General features: G+C 37.9%; 1 protein-coding gene across 2 annotated transcripts; it reads right to left on the reverse strand.

Moving 5' to 3' along the window:
* Positions 1-16,913: 16,913 nt before the first annotated feature.
* On the reverse strand, positions 16,914-22,544 carry LOC114272541 (wall-associated receptor kinase-like 1). Of its 2 annotated transcripts, XM_082915634.1 has the most exons (4): positions 21,429-22,544; positions 20,819-20,863; positions 18,492-18,740; positions 16,914-18,029 (listed from the first exon to the last, which is right to left on the reverse strand). In XM_082915634.1, exons 1-4 carry the CDS (start codon positions 22,369-22,371, stop codon positions 17,071-17,073), a joined length of 2,196 nt encoding a protein of 731 aa, XP_082771760.1. In that variant the 5' UTR covers positions 22,372-22,544; the 3' UTR covers positions 16,914-17,070. The 2 variants fall into 2 exon arrangements, with proteins under 2 accessions (XP_082771760.1, XP_082771761.1); XM_082915635.1 differs by lacking the exon at positions 20,819-20,863 and having other exon boundaries at positions 21,429-22,517.
* Positions 22,545-23,456: the final 912 nt, after the last annotated feature.

Raw genomic sequence — 23,456 nt, forward strand, 5'->3', positions numbered from 1 at the left:
ATATTGTACATCTATTAACAGACTCAATTATCATGAGATCACAAAACAAATTCCACTTCCTTTAGTTTTCACAAAACCAACTCCATCCCTTTTATTTTCACAAAATCAATTCCATGGACAATAAAGCCATAACTCGTTTTAATCTACTACATTCTTTTCAAAGCCATTCCAAATTAATTATGCAAATGAAGTCATAATCATTAAATTAGGATTTTCCTCCCTCTTTGTCAATATTAATCAAAAAGGCTCAATCATCTACAACAGACAACAATGACCTCATTTAAGACCCCAAATACATAAGTATTTTCCCAAAGACCAAAACCCCTCTATTAATTTATTAAATCAAATAAAAGTTAGGGTTTCCTCTCTTTTCAACAACAACATGCAAATTAACACTCCAATTAGCCCAACCCACAACTAACAATAATAAACCCAAATTTAACACCCAACCCAAAGTTTAACCTCATGATTTTCAACAAATCCAACATGACATGCAACACAAAAGAAACTACCACATGTCTATCTATAGACGGAGTATTGAAGAAGAACAAGGAGAATCCCTACCTCAAATGTAGAACCCAAGGAGAAGAAGAGCAAAACTCGGAAGTGCTCCAAATCCTAAATTTCTTGGATCAAAACGAAGCCCCCGACGATCAACACAACTTTTACAAAGGCCAAAGGGTAGGAAAACACTCTAGCTAGATCAATCCTAAGAGAGAAGTTAGGTTTTAGAGTGAGGTGCTCTCCAATGGCTTTTTCGGAAAAGTAAGAGAGAGAAAGGAAATCAAAAAGTGATCCAAAAAGGTGAAACCCGGTGTGATATACAAGTTTCCCAGCTCGAGCATGGAAACCCCCACTCGAGCGTCACTCACAGACTCCCGCTCGAGCGTCGAAACGCCCGCTCGAGCGGCGGATACAACCATCCACATGTTTTGCAGAACAGGTCCCTGCTCGAGCGTCCAACTCCCCGCTCGAGCGTCGCACACAAATTTCCGCTCGAGCGTCAAACCTCACGCTCGAGCATCCAACACTGCAGAGGAAATACTGGGAAGGTGATTTTCCCGCTCGAGCGTCAAAACCCCCGCTCGAGCGGAGAAGCAACAACAAAGGCCCGCTCGAGCGTGAAAATAGTCGCTCGAGCGGAGAGACCAAAAACTAGGCAGAAATTCTATGTTATAAAACACAACCAACCTACTCCCAACTTTCATAACACAACCCAAAACTCAAACACAAAGAGTAAGGGATAGAAATGAGAATAAGACGACAACACATCTATGGAACCGAGTCCGGATTACTGTTAATCAACGAAAGGGAAAACCGAGATCGCTATAACCTCCCCCCCTTAAAGAATTTCGTCCCCGAAATTAAGGATATGCCAAAACACAAGGCCAACTGATCACACAACACCAACACCCGAGTACTAAGAGAGGAACTATTCTCCCTACAAACCTTCAATTCACTCTTACCAAGGAAGAGACTGACCAAGGAAACACGTTCCAAATGATAACACTGTAGGCACAAAAGCTACAACAAAACCAAACCTTACCGAACCAATTTACCAACATCTGACTAGCGCTTCAAGCTAAGTCACTACCCAACAACATAATTCCCAAAAAGCAATCAAAGCAAATCTTCTGAGAAAATAATAAGAAAAACATTTTCTTGTTCATGAGACATTCCTCAAAGATAGTCAAATTTTCAATGTTGACATTCTGAAATAAATCTTTCATTTTCTATTCGAAACTCAAAAGTTTTGTAAACATTTTTCCCAAACACGGTGTTATCCAAAACACATAATCATCCACAGTTTATTTGCCAAAAGATTCATTTGGAATTCCTTAACACCGTTGATTTAAATCAATTTCTCAACAACGCCTCTAGATGGCCCAAACACTAGGAAAATTTTGTTTTCCATTTTTTTCAAAATAACACTATCAACAACCATCACTCACACAGTGATGCCACGACCAACACGGAACACAACATTTCTATAATGATAGTTAATAGAAATAACAACAGTACTATCAACACATAAGGCATAAGAAATTCATGGCTTTGCAATCTCATTCTGCCTCCCTTAACTTAACCAATTTAAAATCATAAACATGGCTCAGAATCTGGCCAACAATTAAAGGAGGCCACATCTCACATCAACAATACTTCTTTAATACACAAATGATACACATTATGGTGCTGTATCAATATAACATAGAAACACTTCTATACCTCACAATTGATAACGATATACATTTTAGTGCTATAGCAAATCAAACAAAATCCGGTTTAGAGGTCCATCCCCCATCTTCCAATAAACCGTGGAGTACATCCTCCATCTCCTCCCACACACAACAATGCATATGAGCAAATAACATATACAAGTTCAATCAATCAATACAAAACTTGATGTATTACTCCAACCGTCAGATTCAACGACATAACATGTTTGATTAGTTTTAGTTTTCCCTAATCAACATACAAAGTCTACAACAAACGAGACGAACCTCAAGGTGACAAAGGTCAACCCAAAACCTGGTGCCAACCAGCTGACTAATCAACTCAATAAACTCCACACTCAGTAATCCACACACTGATGTGCCACTAACCCCAAACACGGAGTTCCCCACATAAACCCCCAAAATTTGGAATCTCAACGGATCTCCTAAAATCGAATGACATCAACACTGTGTCTAAGGGAATCACTATTTCCGCCTCCCATGGCTACCTAGCAAGCCTGCTCATCTCCTCGACTTAAGACCGACATGGTCAACCTCAATCATACCAACCCAATCACGAAGGACAATTTTGACCAACGCTATTCTCACTACGCTAGAACTCAAACTGTTCTTCGTCCAAAGAATGCTGCCAGCATCCACTCACAAACCATACCCCACAATTGATAACCAATCACAAGACAAGCACTACCCCAATACAACCGATGGGGTCACCACGGGCTCACTAATTGGCAAAGCCCAAAACACGAACCAACATACAGGTACCATTTCCGCTAACCCGAGATAAAAATCTCACATCCCCTTAGAAGTTCTCACTTAACTTACCATTACTACACAACTCCCAAAACCGTCACACCAATCTCATTCACCTACAGATTCCCGTTCTCAACAATTAATCTCTAAAGGTGGACAAGGCTCACAGGCCACCACATAACTACCTCAACACAGTACCAAGCATGCAATAACATTAGGATCATTGATCCCATTAATAACTTCTCGATATACATAATAGAGGTTTCAAAATTCCATATATATTGCCCAATACATGAGGATTAAACAAACAACAAAGTGCATACATATACGATACATAAACATGGTGCCTCAACATCCAACAGTACACCGGTCAACAACAAGATGATTCACATGATACACTACCGGCTAATAACACAAAAGTTCCCCACCTCCAGGGTAATACTATAGGGCTAGCTAATAAGTCGCCCCCTACGAGGCTCTCGAAGCCTGGCCTGCACGTTTCTGGTACCGATAGCGTCCCCGACTGGACGGGCACAACTGAATCTAACTAGGTTTTGAAACACTCGCAGAATTCACATGCAAAGGGCAAAAACGTCTACCATGGCCCAACTGGCCACAAACGAAACAACCACCAGACCCCCTACTCTGAGACTTGTCTGAAACTTGCACCTCCCGGACCTCCCAACCGAAGTGTCCGAAACCCCTGGTGAAGGAAAGGAACCAGCCCCTGACTGAGCATGTTTCCGCCTCCACCCCTTACTGAGCCTAGAGCGCTTAGGAACCGCGGGACTTACCGAGACGGTCTCCTTCTTAACCCCATCATCACTTGCCACCATGGCCTCCACATGGTCCGCTGCCTCGACTAAATTATAATAATCCTTCCAAAAGGATCCAGCTACCTTCTCCTGAATATCGAAACACAACCGTTTCTCAAACTCAAAACAACGACACTCCTCTGTTGCCACCAATTCTGGAGCAAACCTCGACAAACTAGCAAACCGCATCTCAAACTGTGCCACAGGAGTATCATCCTGACGCAACTCCAAAAACTGATCCCTCAACCTCTCCCGAGCAGAAGGAGGGAAATACTTGGCCTAAAAGGCCTCGGTAAAAGCAACCCACATGCTACCTATGGTATTCTTAACATACTTCCACCAATAACTCGCATCGCCCTTCAATTGAAAAGTCGCCAAAGAAACCCTCAACTCCTCCTCTTCGACTCTGAGCATATCGAGAGTCTTGGTAATCTGTTCCAACCAACTCTCTGCCTCCAACGGTTTAGCCTCCCCCACGAACTCTGGCGGGCCGGAGTGGAAAAACTCCTTAGTAAGCTTGAGAGCATGCCTGCTGCCGCCCTCAGTACGAGCTAGGGCGTCTTGCACCACTCTCACAATCTCACGTGCGACATCCTCACCGACAGCCGATGCTGCAACGGCGGCTGCTAAGGGAACTACTGTGCCCCTACCGACACTCCTACTATTCAACCGTCCTTTACTTCCTCGTGTAGACATCCTATAAAGCACAAAAGTAAATTACACTTAGTGCATAACACAATAACCTTCTCTGAGGCACACACTACCGCCAAAAGGTCACAAGACACGCTTAGTCTCAAAACATACATTTCTATTGCATATAATCATCTAAACATGTAAACACATAATCGAATCAAGTCCACAAAGGTAGCCACTCATCCTGGAACTCTCAAGGAATTCCCATCAGAAACCACGTTGATCAGGCGTGTTTCCAAAAGGACCTCAATGCAAGTTCACCGGCTATGAATACTATCCAGGAGACTGAATCCCATCCTCACATAAATGCAACACATAGGTCCTAACTTTCATGATATCTATATGCAACGTCCTCACTATACGAAGTAAACCCACTGTGGTAAAAAACCACTTCCCACGAGCCCAAAGTATTCAAACCCGGCTCGCTCTGATACCAAGTTGTCACGCCCCAATTTTTATTACTCGAAGTCATTACAAAGTTCATTAACTTAATTCAATTTCAGAGATAACATGCGGAGATAAACTCAAATGTTCAACTAGAAGGAGTGAACCACAACTCTCTCTTTCGAATGCTAATTAAATACAACATGAGTATTCTAAATAAGTTGCCCTCAGGCTTACAACATTAAATAATCAAATGAAGGGTACAACCCTTTTACATATATGGCATTCTGCCTAGAACAAAGAGGCCCCGTGGCCAACAAATAAGAAGATCCAAATCTTGTAGCACATCCTGCTGAACCCCTGAAAACGATTCAACAACGTGGGATGAACATATAGTCCAGCAGGGATCTCAACATGGCCCTCAACAATAACAACATACAGATAGCTATGACCATGAATGATCATTCTCATACTAGAACAGTAATGTGACAGTTTACACAAAATATACATAAGTATGAACTTTTCTCGAAAACAACCATTTCAATCAACGCCTTAGGCGATTCATCTTTCCTTTCTCCTTTCATTAATCCCCGTTCCCAATCTTTCATAGCATTAACAATTACTTAGGAGATAAATTCACTAAGACCGCTCCTCTCTCCCATTTCCCAAACATACATCATGTGTACCTTTTTCAAAATGTTTGATTCCCTTCAATTCCCAAAAGACAAGAAGACATTTTAGTTTCTTTAAAACACAATGATATCTATACATGCAAGCCCTAAATAAAAAGGGAGATAACAAATCATCAACATGTATAAAATCAACAAATGAGGCAACCCGGCCTTCCAAAACAGTAATGAACACAATCCATGATGTTCCTAGATATGCAGAAACAACAACCACAAAAGTTCACTCTACTAGCTATGTGCGTAGTAAGCCAAAGATACACCTTTCACAACAACAAGCCAGTTTGCCAGGCGCTAGCTGGAAGGGTATGGTGCCTCCGATTTTTAGCACAGTCAGTTCTCCAGGCGCTAGCTGGAAGGTAACGGTACCTCTGATTTTAAGCGCGGGGTATAACACCAACAATCACAGCACCACAGGGCATAACCAACATGTATATTGCATACACATAAACTATCAAGAGACCAGCAATGTGTTAAAGTAGATGAACACATAGGTGTAATGCACACACGACAATTCAACACAACCACGTCATCCTCCACCGATGACCAAGGACAAAACCTCTAGATACATGTATATTGTACATCTATTAACAGACTAAATTATCATGAGATCACAAAACAAATTCCACTTCCTTTCGTTTTCACAAAACCAACTCCATCCCTTTTATTTTCACAAAATCAATTCCATGGACAATAAAGCCATAACTCGTTTTAATCTACTACATTCTTTTCAAAGCCATTCCAAATTAATTATGCAAATTAAGTCATAATAATTAAATTAGGATTTTCCTCCCTCTTTCTCAATATTAATAAAAAAGGCTCAATCATCTACAACAGGCAACAATGACCTCATTTAAGACCCCAAATACATAAGTATTTGCCCAAAGACCAAAACCCCTCTATTAATTTATTAAATCAAATAAAAGTTAGGGTTTCCTCTCCTTTCAACAACAACATGCAAATTAACACTCCAATTAGCCCAACCCACAACTAACGATAATAAACCCAAATTTAACACCCAACCCAAAGTTTAGCCTCATGATTTTCAACAAATCCAACATGACATGCAATACAAAAGAAACTACCACATGTCTATCTATAGACGGAGTATTGAAGAAGAACAAGGAGAATCCCTACCTCAAATGTAGAACCCAAGGAGAAGAAGAGCAAAACTCGGAAGTGCTCCAAATCCTAAATTTCTTGGATCAAAACGAAGCCCTCGACGATCAACACAACTTTTACAAAGGACAAAGGGTAGGAAAACACTCTAGCTAGATCAATCCTAAGAGAGAAGTTAGGTTTTAGAGTGAGGTGCTCTCCAATGGCTTTTTCGGAAAAGTAAGAGAGAGAAAGGAAATCAAAAAGTGATCCAAAAAGGTGAAACCCGGCGTGATATACAAGTTTCCCAGCTCAAGCGTGGAAACCCCCGCTCGAGCGTCACTCACAGACTCCTGCTCGAGCATCGAAACGCCCGCTCGAGCAGCGGATACAACCATCCACATGTTTTGCAGAACAGGTCCCTGCTCGAGCGTCCAACTCCTCGCTCGAGCGTCACACACAAATTCCTGCTCGAGCGTCAAACCTCACGCTCGAGCGTCCAACACTGCAGAGGAAATACTGGGAAGGTGATTTTCCCGCTCGAGCGTCAAAACCCCCGCTCGAGCGGAGAAGCAACAACAAAGGCCTGCTCGAGCGTCAAAATAGTCGCTCGAGCGGATAGACCAAAAACTGGGCAGAAATTCTATGTTATAAAACACAACCAACCTACTCCCAACTTGCATAACACAACCCAAAACTCAAACACAAAGAGTAAGGGATAGAAATGAGAATAAGACGACAACACATCTATGGAACCGAGTCCGGATTACTGTTAATCAACGAAAGGGAAAACCGAGATCGCTATAACCTCCCCCCCTTAAAGAATTTCGTCCCTGAAATTAAGGATATGCCAAAACACAAGGCCAACTGATCACACAACACCAACACCCGAGTACTAAGAGAGGAACTATTCTCCCTACAAACCTTCGATTCACTCTTACCAAGGAAGAGACTGACCAAGGAAACACGTTCCAAATGATAACACTGTAGGCACAAAAGCTACAACAAAACCAAACCTTACCGAACCAATTTACCAGCATCTGACTAGCGCTTCAAGCTAAGTCACTACCCAACAACATAATTCCCAAAAAGCAATCAAAGCAAATCTTCTGAGAAAATAATAAGAAAAACATTTTCTTGTTCATGAGACATTCCTCAAAGATAGTCAAATTTTCAATGTTGACATTTTGAAATAAATCTTTGATTTTCTATTCGAAACTCAAAAGTTTTGTAAACATTTTTCACAAACACGGTGTTATCCAAAACACATAATCATCCACAGTTTATTTGCCAAAAGATTCATTTGGAATTCCTTAACACCTTTGATTTAAATCAATTTCTCAACAACGCCTCTAGATGGCCCAAACACTAGGAAAATTTTGTTTTCCATTTCTTTTCAAAATAACACTATTAACAACCATCACTCACACAGTGATGCCACAACCAACACGGAACACAACATTTCTATAATGATAGTTAATAGAAATAACAACAGTACTATCAACACATAAGGCATAAGAAATTCATGGTTTTGCAATCTCATTCCGCCTCCCTTAACTTAACCAATTTAAAATCATAAACATGGCTCAGAATCTGGCCAACAATTAAAGGAGGCCACATCTCACATCAACAATACTTCTTTAATACACAAATGATACACATTATGGTGTTGTATCAATATAACATAGAAACACTTCTATACTTCACAATTGATAACGATATACATTTTAGTGCTATATCAAATCAAACAAAATCCGGTTTAGAGGTCCATCCCCTATCTTCCAATAAACCGTGGAGTACATCCTCCATCTCCTCCCACACACAACAATGCATATGAGCAAATAACATATACAAGTTCAATCAATCAATACAAAACTTGATGTATTACTCCAACTGTCAGATTCAACGACATAACATGTTTGATTAGTTTTAGTTTTCCCTAATCAACATACAAAGTCTACAACAAACGAGACTAATCTGAAGGTGACAAAGGTCAACCTAAAACCTGGTACCAACCAGCTGACTAATCAACTCAATAAACTCCACACTCAGTAATCCACACACTGATGTGCCACTAACCCCAAACACGGAGTTCCCCATATAAACCCCCAAAATTTGGAATCTCAACGGATCTCCTAAAATCGAACCACATCAACACTGTGTCTAAGGGAATCACTATTTCCCCCTTCCATGGCTACCTAGCAAGCCTGCTCGTCTCCTCGACTTAAGACCGACATGGTCAACCTCAATCATACCAACCCAATCACGAAGGAGAATTTTGACCAACGCTATTCTCATTACTCTAGAACTCAAACTGTTCTTCCTCCAAAGAATGCTGCCAGCATCCACTCACAAACCATACCCCACAATTGATACCCAATCACAATACAAGCACTACCCCTATACAACCAATGGGGTCACCACAGGCTCACTAACTGGCAAAGCCCAAAACATGAACCAACATACAGGTACCATTTCCGCTAACCTGAGATACAAATCTCACATCCCCTTAGAAGTTCTCACTTAACTTACCATTACTACACAACTCCCAAAACCGTCACACCAATCTCATTCACCTACAGATTCACATTCTCAACAATTAATCTCTAAAGGTGGACAAGGCTCACAGGCCACCACATAACTACCTCAACACACAGTACCAAGCATGCAATAACATTAGGATCATTGATCCCATTAACAACTTCTCGATATACATAATAGAGGTTTCGAAATTCCATATATACTCCCCAATACATGAGGATTAAACAAACAACAAAGTGCATACATATACGATACATAAACATGGTGCCTCAGCATCCAACAGTACACCGGTCAACAACAAGATGATTCACATGATACACTACCGGTCAATAACACAAAAGTTCCCCACCTCCAGGGTAATACTATAGGGCTAGCTAATAAGTCGCCCTCCACGAGGCCCTCGAAGCCTGGCCTGCACGTTTCTGGTACCGATAGCGTCCCCGACTGGACGGGCACAACTGAATCTGACTAGGTTTTGAAAGACTCGCAGAATTCACACGCAAAGGGCAAAAACGTCTACCATGGCCCAACTGGCCACAAACGAAACAACCACCAGACCCTCTACTCTGAGACTGGTCTGAAACCTGCACCTTCCCGGACCTCCCAACCGAAGTGTCCGAAACCCCTGGCGAAGGAAAGGAACCAGCCCCTGACTGAGCATGTTTCCGCTTCCACCCCTTACTGAGCCTAGAGCGCTTAGGAACCGCGGGACTTACCGAGACGGTCTCCTTCTTAACCCCATCATCACTCGCCACCATGGCCTCCAAATGGGCCACTGCCTCGACTAAATTATAATAATCCTTCCAAAAGGATCTAGCTACCTTCTCCCGAATATCGAAACACAACCGTTTCTCAAACTCAAAACAACGACGCTCCTCTGTTACCACCAATTCTGGAGCAAACCTCGACAAACTAGCAAACCGCATCTCAAACTGTGCCACATGAGTATCATCCTAACGCAACTCCAAAAACTGATCCCTCAACCTCTCTCGAGCAGAAGGAGGGAAATACTTGGCCCAAAAGGCCTCGGTAAAAGCAACCCACATGCTACCTACGGTATTCTTAACATACTTCCACCAATAACTCGCATCGCCCTTTAATTGAAAAGTCGCCAAAGAAACCCTCAACTCCTCATCTTTGACTCTGAGCATATCGAGAGTCCTGGTAATCTGTTCCAACCAACTCTCTGCCTCCAACGGTTTAGCCTCCCCCACAAACTCTGGTGGGCCGGAGCGGAAAAACTCCTTAGTAAGCTTGAGAGCATGCCCGCTGCCGCCCTCAGTACGAGCTAGGGCGTCTTGCACCGCTCTCACAATCTCATGTGCGACATCCTCACCGACAGCCGATGCTACAACGGTGGGTGCTAAAGGAACTGCTGTGCCCCTACCGACCCTCCTACTATTCAACCGTCCTCTACTTCCTCGTGTAGACATCCTGTAAAGTACAAAAGTAAATTACACTTAGTGCATAACACAATAGCCTTCTCCGAGGCACACACTACCGCCAAAAGGTCACAAGACACGCTTAGTCAAAAAACATACATTTCTATTGCATATAATCATCTAAACATGTAAACACATAATCGAATCAAGTCCACAAAGGTAGCCACTCATCCCGGAACTCTCAAGGAATTCCCATCAGAAACCCCGTTGATCAGGCGTGTTTCCGAAAGGACCTCAAAGCAAGTTCACCAACTATGAATACTATCCAGGAGACTGAATCCCATGCTCACATAAATACAACACATAAGTCCTAACTTTCATGATATCTATATGCAACGTCCTCACTATACGAAGTAAACCCACTGTGGTAAAAAACCACTTCCCACGAGCCCAAAGTATTCAAATTCGGCTCGCTCTGATACCAAGTTGTCACGCCCCATTTTTATTACTCGAAGTCATTACCAAGTTCATTAACTTAATTCAATTTCAGAGATAACATGCGGAAATAAACTCAAATATTCAACTAGAAGGAGTGAACCACAACTCTCTCTTTCGAACGCTAATTAAATACAACATGAGTATTCTAAATAAGTTGCCCTCAGGCTTACAACATTAAATAATCAAATGAAGGGTACAACCCTTTTACATATATGGCATTCCGCCTACAACAAAGGGGCCCCGTGATCCAAATCTTGTAGCACATCCTGCTAAACACCTGAAAACGATTCAACAACGTGGGATGAACATATAGTCCAGTAGGGATCTCAACATGGCCCTCAACAATAACAACATACAGATAGCTATGATCATGAATGATCAATCTCATACTAGAATAGTAATGTGACAGCTTACACAAAATATACATAAGTATGAACTTTTCTCGAAAACAACCATTTCAATCAACGCCTTAGGTGATTCATCTTTCCTTTCTCCTTTCATTAATCCCCGTTCCCAATCTTTCATAGCATTAACAATTACTTAGGAGATAAATTCACTAAGACCCGCTACTCTCTCCCATTTCCCAAACATACATCATGTGTACTTTTTTCAAAATGTTCGATTCCCTTCAATTCCCAAAAGACAAGAAGACATTTTAGTTTCTTTAAAACACAATGATATCTATACATGCAAGCCCTAAATAAAAAGGGAGATAACAAATCATCAACATGTATAAAATCAACAAATGAGGCAACCCGGCCTTCCAAAACCGTAATGAACACAATCCATGATGTTCCTAGATATGCAGAAACAACAACCACAAAACTTCGCTCTACTAGCTATGTGCGTAGTAAGCCAAAGATACACCTTTCACAACAACAAGCCAGTTTACCAGGCGCTAGCTGGAAGGGTATGGTGCCTCCGATTTTTAGCGCAGTCAGTTCTCCAGGCGCTAGCTGGAAGGTAACGGTACCTCTAATTTTAAGCACGGGGTATAACACCAACAATCACAGCACCACATGGCATAACCAACATGTATATTGCATACACATAAACTATCAAGAGACCAGCAATGTGTTAAAGTAGATGAACACATAGGTGTAAGGCACACACGACAATTCAACACAACCACGTCATCCTCCACCGATGACCAAGGACAAAACCTCTAGATGCATGTATATTGTACATCTATTAACAGACTCAATTATCATGAGATCACAAAACAAATTCCACTTCCTTTCGTTTTCACAAAACAAACTGCATCCCTTTTATTTTCACAAAATCAATTCCGTGGACAATAAAGCCGTAACTCGTTTTAATCTACTACATTCTTTTCAAAGCCATTCCAAATTAATTATGCAAATTAAGTCATAATCATTAAATTAGGGTTTTCCTCCCTCTTTCTCAATATTAATCAAAAAGGCTCAATCATCTACAACAGACAACAATGACCTCATTTAAGACCCCAAATACATAAGTATTTGCCCAAAGACCAAAACCCCTCTATTAATTTATTAAATCAAATAAAAGTTAGGGTTTCCTCTCCTTTCAACAACAACATGCAAATTAACACTCCAATTAGCCCAACCCACAACTAACGATAATAAACCCAAATTTAACACCCAACCCAAAGTTTAGCCTCATGATTTTCAACAAATCCAACATGACATGCAATACAAAAGAAACTACCACATGTCTATCTATAGACGGAGTATTGAAGAAGAACAAGGAGAATCCCTACCTCAAATGTAGAACCCAAGGAGAAGAAGAGCAAAACTCGAAAGTGCTCCAAATTCTAAATTTCTTGGATCAAAACGAAGCCCTCGACGATCAACACAACTTTTACAAAGGCCAAAGGGTAGGAAAACACTCTAGCTAGATCAATCCTAAGAGAGAAGTTAGGTTTTAGAGTGAGGTGCTCTCTAATGGCTTTTTCGAAAAAGTAAGAGAGAGAAAGGAAATCAAAAAGTGATCCAAAAAGGTGAAACCCGATGTGATATACAAGTTTCCCAACTCGAGCGTGGAAACCCCCGCTTGTGCGTCACTCACAGACTCCCGCTCGAGCGTCGAAATGCCCGCTCGAGCGGCGGATACAACCATCCAGATGTTTTGCAGAACAGGTCCCTGCTCGAGCGTCCAACTCCCCGCTCGAGCGTCACACACAAATTCCCGCTCGAGCATCAAACCTCATGCTCGAGCGTTCAACACTGCAGAGGAAATACTGGGAAGGTGATTTTCCCGCTTGAGCGTCAAAACCCCCGCTCGAGCGGAGAAGCAACAACAAAGGCCCGCTCGAGTGTCAAAATAGTCGCTCGAGCGGAGAGACCAAAAACTGGGCAGAAATTCTATGTTATAAAACACAACCAACCTACTCCCAACTTCCACAACGCAACCCAAAACTCAAACACAAAGAGTAAGGGATAGAAATGAGAATAAGACGACAACACATCTATGGAACCGAGTCCGGATTACTGTTAATCAACGAAAGGGAAAATCGGGATTGCTATAACTGCTATATCCATATCCTTAACATTATTAGTTTCTTCTTCCAAGGCATTATCTTTTTCTATGTTTTCGAAACTTTCTAGTACATTATTTTCTTTTTCTTTTTCTACATCATTATTTCTCATTATTTGTTCTAATTCTTCAAGGGGAATGTTTTCCATTTCTCCCAAGATGATTAATCCTAATTGTTTATAGATATCATCTTCTAATTCCATTCTCTCATTATTTATTTCCTCTATTATTTGTTCATCTACCATTTCTAATAGTTCAGCTATTTGTAATATTACCTTGTATTTTATTTCATTATCATTTTCTTTTTCATCCATTTCTTCTGACTATTTTAAGCTATAGCTACTTAACTCCATTATCTTTTTGTTTTGCAGGTAAGATTACTTCAAATGGTTCCTCCGGATTATTTCCTTTATATGGATAAGGATATGGGTCTAATTCTTTTTGTTTTTCTTCAAAACAGGCTACTTGTTTTTCCAGATTTTGTACAAAATGTCTAATTTCGTTTATTATTTCTACTTGATTAGTTCTAAGTTTTCGTTAATTTCTTTTAATAGCCTAATTAAGGTATTATTTTGTTTTATTATTATTATTTAAATTATCAAATCCTACTTCTTCACTATATTTAATACTCATGCAAGCCGAGAAATCGAGCTCTGATACCAATTTGCGGTGAATCTAAGGATCTAATTTAATATTAACTCTTGTAATAGTTTTCGTTGATAATCTACACTTTCCTTTTCTAATGAAATTTTATTTTTAATACTAGCAATTCTTTAGTTATAATTTACTATAGATTGTCCTAAGGCAATAGCCAAAAGAGAATTTAATCTATTTAACTCACTTTCTAATTCAGAAATATAATCTAAACTATCTTGTACTTCAGCTCTAAGGGTTGTAATTAAAAGCATATAATTACTAATTCCAAGTTTATATGAATTTTTAATAACTATTTCTATTTTTATAGTTTTGTCAGATTTTTGGGGTCAATTTATAATTTAATGAAACTTTATTGGTGATGTGGCTCTGAGTTGGTTTTGGTATGTTCAGTTAGGCTTCCACCTATGATTTGAGGCAAGTTTGAGCGAAGGAAATTCGAGGTCTTAAGAATTTTTCTTTTCAAAAGGTATCATTTTATTTTGTGTATATAAGATTTTTGTATGTGTGTCTGTGTGTTGAAAATCAATTAAGTTAGTTTGCATGACTAGCTAAAATAGATAGTCTTGTTTGAATACACAATAGACATAAATATAAAGTGGCTAGGAAAAATACACAGTGTACTTTTTGTGTACTTTTGATAGACAAAATGCCTAGTAATGTTGGTCTAAGCAACGCCCATGGCCATGAATACATTGGTTATTTCTACGAAACGAAAAGGTCTAAATCTCAAGTTAATGCTTGAAGTTCAGTTTACATTGTTGTTGATGGGGCAGTTGGGAGATGTTACTGGATTGTTGACTCGTAGGTAGCTTCCATTGAATGAAATTTCCAGCACCTCAAGATTGATCTTTATTAAGTACGGTGCGACTTCGTTGTTGTTGCTGCTTGAGTTCTTGCACCCTATGGAGAACCATTCATCTAAGTAACAGTTGGGACCTATTCCAAAAGGATATGGAGTTCTAACATCTCCACAGTATTCTAGACAACCAGGCTTCGCATAAGAAAGCGCTGATGGTTTTGTAAGCCATAGCAGCAGTTGTAACAGTAGGAGGGGCAGAAAAGAGGAGGAGTTTTTTTGCAAAACCATGCTTTTCTTTTATTTTCTTTTTTTCTTCTTCGTCTATAGTTTTTATGTTGTTTTTATTTTGCATATTTTATGTTATTTCCCTCTTGATGAGGTAGTAGTGTATGTGTAATATACTAATTTAATTTAATTAAACAGAGACGTCTCAACCTTGTTAAATGTTTATGTAGAAGAACTCTTGATATTCCTCAACTGTCATAATTGACTGCAATCTACACTAATATGTATCAGCAAAATAGTTTACTATTGATAAATAATATTTCTCTACTAACAAATAAATAAATGAAGTTTTTTTGAGAAATTCTTTAAAGCACGGAAGACTTCACCGGACACTCCTCACTGTTTGACGTGGAACTCCATTAAATGTAAAAGTTTGAATCCAATCCCATAGGAACCACAATAACAGCCCTTTAGATTACAAATATGCAAAGAAAAATGATGATTTAGGGATAGACTTGGCTAATTGTTGGAAGGGTGACTCGGATTAAGGCAACATTGTCCAATTTACCAATGTACGACTTGTCTGTTTTTTAGAATGCCTGCAACAGTGGAAAATATAATGGAAAAATTATAGAGATGATTTCTTTGGGGTGGTTATGAAGAGATTAATTCGGTGAATTGGGAAAAAGTGACAACAAGAAAGGAGTTTGGCGGGTTGGGTGTTATTCCTGTAAAACTAAAGAATTCATCCCTGTTTTCAAAATGATGGTGGAGATTTGGGAGAGAAAAAAGGACTCTTTATGGAGGAAGCTTATTGTTCACAAATATAATGGGAATGAGAATGAATGACCGATCCCATTGCTAATGAGGGAAGGTGTTTCTTGTGGTTATGGAAAGGAATTGTGGATGTTGGCCAGAGTCATATGATTGATAGAGTTGGGACAGTGTTAAAACGAAAAATTCAACTTAAAACTGCAAAACGGATTGCAGATAAGGTTTTGGAAGGATAAATGGTCCCATAATTGTTTCTTTAAACATAGATTTTCTGGACCTTTTAAACTTTCTTTGCAAAAAGATAGTAAAGTATGGTTGAGGTCTGTTCTTTTGATGAGAACAACGACATAGTTTGAGATTTCAAATTTAGAAGATCTTTATTTGAATGAGAAAAAAGTGAATCATGTGGAATATTACTCAACTTATTGGAAGCAGTCCAATTGAGACTTAATTCTGAGGACAACTTAATTTGGAAGAGAGGCAAAGACGATGTATTTATTTATTTATTTATTTAATTTTGTTTTTCCTGTTAAGTCTTTCTACGATTTGTATTGCACATGAGGAATCAACCAAACATCCTCTCCTTTTATGGAACTTTGCTCAGAAAGTTTGGATTGAGATTTTGAGAGTGGTGGTTTAGGTGCGGTTACTTCAATTTGGAGAAACAAATATGGACATAACTTTCTTTGTGACTATGTGAGACTTTATGGACTACACAGGGATGATATCACCTTCAATAGAACTTAATCTAGTTGCATTAATGTTGCGGATTTGATCAAGATCAGAGCAGCTTTTTGGGTATTCGATCAAACAAATGAATCCAGTTTGCTCTTGGTGAATGATTTTATCAATAGAAAATATGGTATAGAAAACTACTATTATTGCCAATCCAAAGCATAAGTAATTAGTACATATGTTTGTAACATTACATACTAGTACATTATTAACATTTGAATAACAAAGCTTTATGGTAAATATCTAGCGTGGACAAGCATAGTATGTATAGTTTATACTTCACTACATGGTATGCAATAGAGGTCGAACATCAGACGATAAAGCTGTGCCACTCCCACTATCTAAAAATGTCCCTGTTGAGGTTGAAGCATCATCCAAAGCCTCAGTCAAATCAGTTGTATTGTATTCAACTTCTTCATAGTGTTGGTGAATGGTTGAACTTCCTTGTGACATTCTAATTCCTTCCAGCTCAACTGCTACATCTTTCATTGCAGGTCTGTTCTTCCCATTCAAGTTTATGCATCTTCTTGCGAGGTGAGCAACAGCAATCATCTCTTCTCTCCGACCGTCCTTGAGAATCTGTGGATCAAGAATCTCAAGTAGACAATTTTCCTCCATTGATTCCATAAAATGTGTGACTAAACTCCTATTTTCTTGGGATCTAGTGGAAGAGATTGGTTTTTGCCCAGTTAAAAGCTCAACAATAACAACTCCAAAACTATAAACATCACTTTTCTCAGTAAATTGGCTAGATTGTAAGTACTCTGGATCCAAGTACCCAAATGTCCCCTGTATTCGTGTGGTCAAATGAGTATTATCAACATCAATTGATGTTGAAATTCCAAAGTCAGAAACTTTTGCTTTGTATTTATCATCTAGGAGTATGTTGGTTGACTTCATGTCTCGATGATAGATGGGTATGGAAGCTGAACAATGCAAGTAGGAAAGAGCTCCAGCAACTTCTGTGGCAATCCGAAAGCGCATCTCCCATGAAAGTGGGAACTCCTCGTTTAGATCATGAATATGTTGAGAGAGTGTTCCATTTGGAATGAACTCATATATTAGCATAGGAACATCTGTTTCTAAACAACAACCTAAGAGCTTGACTATATTTCTATGGACAATTTGTGAAAGTATGACGACTTCATTGATGAATTGCTCAACTTGTCCCTTGTCGACAATCTTAGACTTTTTAACAGCAATGATTCTTCCATCTGACAACATGCCTTTGTAAACAGTACCTATTGGAAAAATAATTGAAAGTAAGAGGTTGATTAAAAAAATTAGAAAAATAAACAATAAAGAAATCTTATCGAAATTAGAGAAAACAAAAATCATAAATTTTGCTACAAATCAAATCCTAGATTTATGAAATAGCATAACTACTTAATTATGGTTAAATTAATTAGGAAAGATTGTATTTGATTTTTCAATAAAAATATTATGACAAATATTGGCTCATTCAAACTCACCACGCTATATACAAGTCCAATACACATGTCTGTATGTATATGTAAATATATTATACGAGTGTTGTGCTGACTTTTGGTGTAAAAAATTCATAGTGCCCTCAGGTTCTTGAACCTTATCCAACCCAAGGAAGGATCCATGTATAAAAGGCCTCAAGAGGCTTGGTAAGAAATCCATGCAAGATAAGAAATTAGTTGTAAGCTTTAGATAATGAAAAGGTAACAAAATTATACCTTGGCCTCCTTGGCCGAGAATACGATCTTCATGGTAATGATCGGTGGCTTTCTCCAACTCCTTCGAATTAAACAATTTGATTTTTTCACTGCCATCACTTGAAGATAACTTGTGTTGTAGCAAGAAACCACCATTTCGCTTGAAGAAATTTTCCTTGCGTTTCTTGTCATTTCTTTTCTTCATTACTTTGTACAGCCACCCAAAAGCAATAAGTAAAAACAATAGTCCTGCTGATCCAGCACAAACACCTGTAGAGAACTCAACTCCAGAATCAATATATATATATATATATATATTACCAAAATTAAAAAATTAATATTTGAATATCAAGTCTAGCAAAAATTTTAATTGTTTTTTAATTTTATAAAGTCATGTGTAATTCATAAAAAAAAAAAAAAAGCATTCATAAAATGAAATGGATGGTATACATATTTAAATTTGATGTTGTGTGGACATACTCAAAATGCATCAACTCTATACACTTTATTTTTCTGAGTACTTACAAATTTATTAAAAATTTATCCTTACATAAAAAAATAACAATAAAACTGGACATTTTTTTGTAAACATAACTTATGCTGAATTATTTGGACACAAAATTTGAAAGAAAGAAAAAAAAAAGAGAGCTGATTTTAAGCTCTATCAAGATTATGGTTGTCAAAAGCAATTGTATATAATATTTATGTTGTTGAAACAATAACATTAATTTGTTAGAATTATTTATTTGTTTGTGATTTAAAAATTTTAAATTAAAAAAGTTATTAAAAATGAATGATAATAATTGACAAGAGTAATTTTTTTAACATAAATTTTAATCAAGTTTTTAAATTAGTACTCCAATAAATATTTCTAATTTTAAAAAATTATTAAAAAGGAATGTTAGATATTGATAAGAGTACTCTTTTTTTTAACATAAATTTTGATCAAGTTTTTAAATCAGTAATGACTTAAAAGCATAAAGGAAAAGGAAGAGTAATATTGTAATAGAATTATCGGGCGGATCCATACGGGGCTTTGTTCTTATTTTAATTGAGTCCTCCGTTAGTGAACAGTGGGATTGATCACCAAATTAGTTGGTTCATCAGGTTGGATATTGAGTTATCAAGAAAAAAAATACTGTAATAGGACTAGTGGATAACTGGCTTATTTGGTCCAATTTTTTGAAAGTTGAAAATTGATAATCAAAAAACCAAATAGGCGTGTCTCCTTCTTCCGGAGTCGAAATTAGATCAATTTTGTATCTAAACTAAAGTCTTGAAACTAAACTTTTTAATGGTTATAGCCTCACGTTAAGATTCAAAATGTGGAGAAAGAAATGAGTAAAAGAGTATAGACTAATCAAAAATAAATAATTGAATTTGGAGTTTTCATTGGAGGGTGTTTTTTGGGCATGTGGAGGTCACCATGGGTCTCGTTCTATTGATCTGAATTGTTTATTTTGTTGGGTAATTCGTATATATCATCTACACAAAAAATTAGATCAACCCGATAATTATAACATATTTAATTTATTGCATTTGTTACACACACAAACACACAAACAAAAACAAAAAGAAGAAAAAAAAAAAAAGAAGAGAAAATCAGTCCAAGATATTATTTTGTAATGTCTAATGTCCCTCAACCCTGACACCTATATATCACAAAGAAATTTGATTCTCTCAAATCAAACCAGTCTCGCCCTCTCTTCCTCTCTCTCTGCTCCTCTCCTCAACGAACTCCACCTCTATCGCCGCCCGTCGATAGCTCCTCTACCACCCAGAGAAATTCTTGCAAAAATTAGAGAAAAACTCTGAAAATCCAAAGAAAATCTCTAGACTGGAATACAGAGAATTTCTTTGGATTGAATTTTCTCTGGATCGATGTTGAAGGACCTTAGACATAATAAAAATATTATATGTTCTTTACGTTATAAAATCTTAATAGCAGGGACCCTAAAAAAAAAATCCCCGATATGATTATCAGATTTACTTAAATTTTTTTTGTGGATAAAATACAAAAAGTACAAGACACAATGAACGGTTTAGATTATTGAAACAGAACTCGTGATGAGCTTTACAGACCTGAACAACATCCTACAATCCAGATTATGGACTAGAGGGAATCCACTTCTAAATATTTATGTTCTCGTTTCTTTGTAATCAAATTTTTTTTTTAAAATTTACTTAAATTATTTTTATTTCATAGATTATACACACAGACTATACCAAATACTCCATCATAAAATTTTTAAAATAAAATAAAATAATTTATAAAAAGCTTCATAAATTACACCAAACGATTACTCCATTTCTATGTTTTTAAACACTTGGACGAAAAATGAGCTTACCAATGATAATATCCGCATTTGACTTAGGAGGTGTAATGAACGTCTCTGCATACAATTGCAATATCAGAAATTTAGAGCAGTTATCAACCCAAAAAAAAAACTTTACAAATTACTGGACAATAATCACTCCAATAATAGCCTTGTCTAATTAACAGGATTAATAGTGAGCAGATTAATAATCTCATGCATTAGTATATGATTAGTTATTAATTAAATTAGTAAAATAACCATTTATTATGTAAAAAAAAAAAATTTCCTTCCTTTCTTAAAATTATAATTCTCAATCAAACATGAGATTGTGAGTTGATATACTAACAATTTCAATTCTATATTATAATCCTTATAATTAAACATATCCAGTGTAGTTGAAATTAATTTTAAATATGATATAAGTCATTTTCAATCAGTCGTCCATGCCTTCCCCAACCACCAACACCACCACCACACCACTGTCACTTAGAACGACTTCAAACCTACGCTTTGTCAAAAATATTAACCGTTTGATTTGATTTGATCAGTTACCTCCTAAATAAATAAATAAAGGAATAGAAATATCCCAATTAGTTGGTCGGCTGGTTACTTAGATGGGTTGAGAGAGCATAAGACGTACCTAGACATCCATTGGAAAAATAAGGATTTCCAGAGAAGGGAAAATTGCAAGCGCACTGGAGGCTTTGAACAACAACACACGTGTCGAGCGATAAACCATCATACAACAACCCACTCGTTGTCGGGATAGAAGAATAAGCCAACGACCCCTGAAGACAGGAGTAGCTATTTTTATTGTTGTCGGGAACCAATTGAAGTTGTGTGATATTGTTTACAACCCAATTGAGAACAGCAGGGACATGAGTTTGCACACCGGAGGAGTAGTCGACGGTACTCTTATTCATATCTACCACGAAACCATACTTACATGGCATACTACCTGTTAAGGCTTCGTTGACGAAACCCACCCAGTAGCCCTGCAGATACTGCACGTTTGAGATTCCGACCGTGCAAGTAATATTATTAGCAGAATCGCAAGTAGTGGAGCAATTTTGAATCTTTTTTCTGGTCAGATCACATAATTTGAGCCCTGGGTCGTTGCAATTCAGGCCCGTGGCCATGAATACGTTGTTTATTTCTGAGAAGCGAAAGGGGCTAGATCTCAAGTCAATGCTTGAATCCCAGCTTGCGTTGTTGGGGTCGCGGTGGTTGCTGCTGTTGTTGTTGATGGGGCAGTTGGGAGATGTTACTGGATTGTTGACTCGAAGGTAGTTTCCATTCAATGAAATTTCCAGCACCTCAACATCGATCTTTATTAAGTAAGGTGCGACTCCGTTGTTGTTGATGCTTGAGTTCTTGCACCCTATGGAGAACCATTCATCTAAGTAACAATTGAGACCTATTCCAAAAGGATATGGAATTCTAACATCTCCGCAGTATTCTTGACAACCAGACCTCGCATACGATTGCGCCGATGTTTTTGTCAGCCATAGAAGCAACTGCAGCACAAGGAGGAGGCAGAGGGGGAGGAGGAAGGAGGAGGGGGAGCTTTTCTGCAAAGCCATTTTCTGAAACAGAATTGTTTGATTACCCGTTTGTCTTTCTATTTTAAGTTTGATGGTCTCGATTTTTGCTTGCCGGAGAAGACGGAGTTGAGGTCTGAGTTTTCGATTGCGGAAGAAGACAAACGGGTTTTATGCAGCTTTTGAAAGTGAATTCAACCCATTTAATTCATTATAATTTATTTTATATTATTTAAAACTTGTTAAGTATCCAACTCTCCCTGTGAAGTAAATTATCTCATTATTTATTTATTATACATGACGGGTTAATACTCGATAGGATGTCCATAAAATTAGTATTCACAACGAGTTATGTTAGAGATTTCAAATAAATTATTTAATATTTTGTCAAATCTTTTACATAGTGTAAGAGTCACACACATAATTTGTATAAGTTTCACATCCACCTGTTAACACCATAAATCTGCAATTTTTATTATTATTTATTATTTATATAATTGCAGGACACGTGGCATCTTCTTATTCATTTGGAAGTTAAAAGAAGTTATAGAAATAATTGAGAATATGAAGGATAAAGTGGATGAGTGGGAGGACAAAGTGGGTGAGTGGAAGGACACATAGCAAGACAAGAATGAAGATGGAAGAAATGGGTAGTTACTAAGTAGTTATTGCTGTATTTTTTCCTCTATAAATAGCCATTAATGGCTACATTGTAAAATGATCCAGAACTTAAATCAAAGACAATTGATTTCAATATTTCTTGTCATTTTCCTTATCTTAGGAGTAGTTTAACATAGATTTATATTTTGAAGCATTTATTTTCAGTATTTCCATTTCGAAACATTTTATGCACTTTCTTTTCGAAGCATAGGAGTAGAGGTAAGTAATTATTACTTTGATTGTTCACTCAATCATCTTTCTCCGTCCCTTTTTCTTCTTTTACTTTTTCTTTTCACTACACTTGGCAAATTTGAAGTCCTCTTCGTTGAGGCAAAAGAACCGTCAACACAATCGCTTGATAATTGGCTTGAATTTAATCTGTAAGGATTTTTCAATCCTTGCTGGCACGCTCGCATTTATGATATTTTCCTTCGTAGGAAAAATAAGCCAATATTTTTTGGCACGCC

The sequence above is a fragment of the Camellia sinensis genome, chromosome 2 (genome assembly GCF_055761805.1).
Source record: "Camellia sinensis isolate YWXY chromosome 2, ASM5576180v1, whole genome shotgun sequence".
Taxonomy (NCBI): Eukaryota; Viridiplantae; Streptophyta; class Magnoliopsida; order Ericales; family Theaceae; genus Camellia; species Camellia sinensis.

Excerpts from the sequence above, each read along its gene's own strand:
- LOC114272541 (XM_082915634.1), bottom strand. The coding sequence starts at position 22,371 with ATGGCTTTGCAGAAAAGCTCCCCCTCCTCCTTCCTCCTCCCCCTCTGC. Across the intron at positions 18,741-20,818 it reads AAATGCGGATATTATCATTG|GTGTTTGTGCTGGATCAGCA; the intron begins GTAAGCTCATTT and ends AGTTCTCTACAG. Across the intron at positions 18,030-18,491 it reads TCTCGGCCAAGGAGGCCAAG|GTACTGTTTACAAAGGCATG; the intron begins GTATAATTTTGT and ends TTTTTCCAATAG.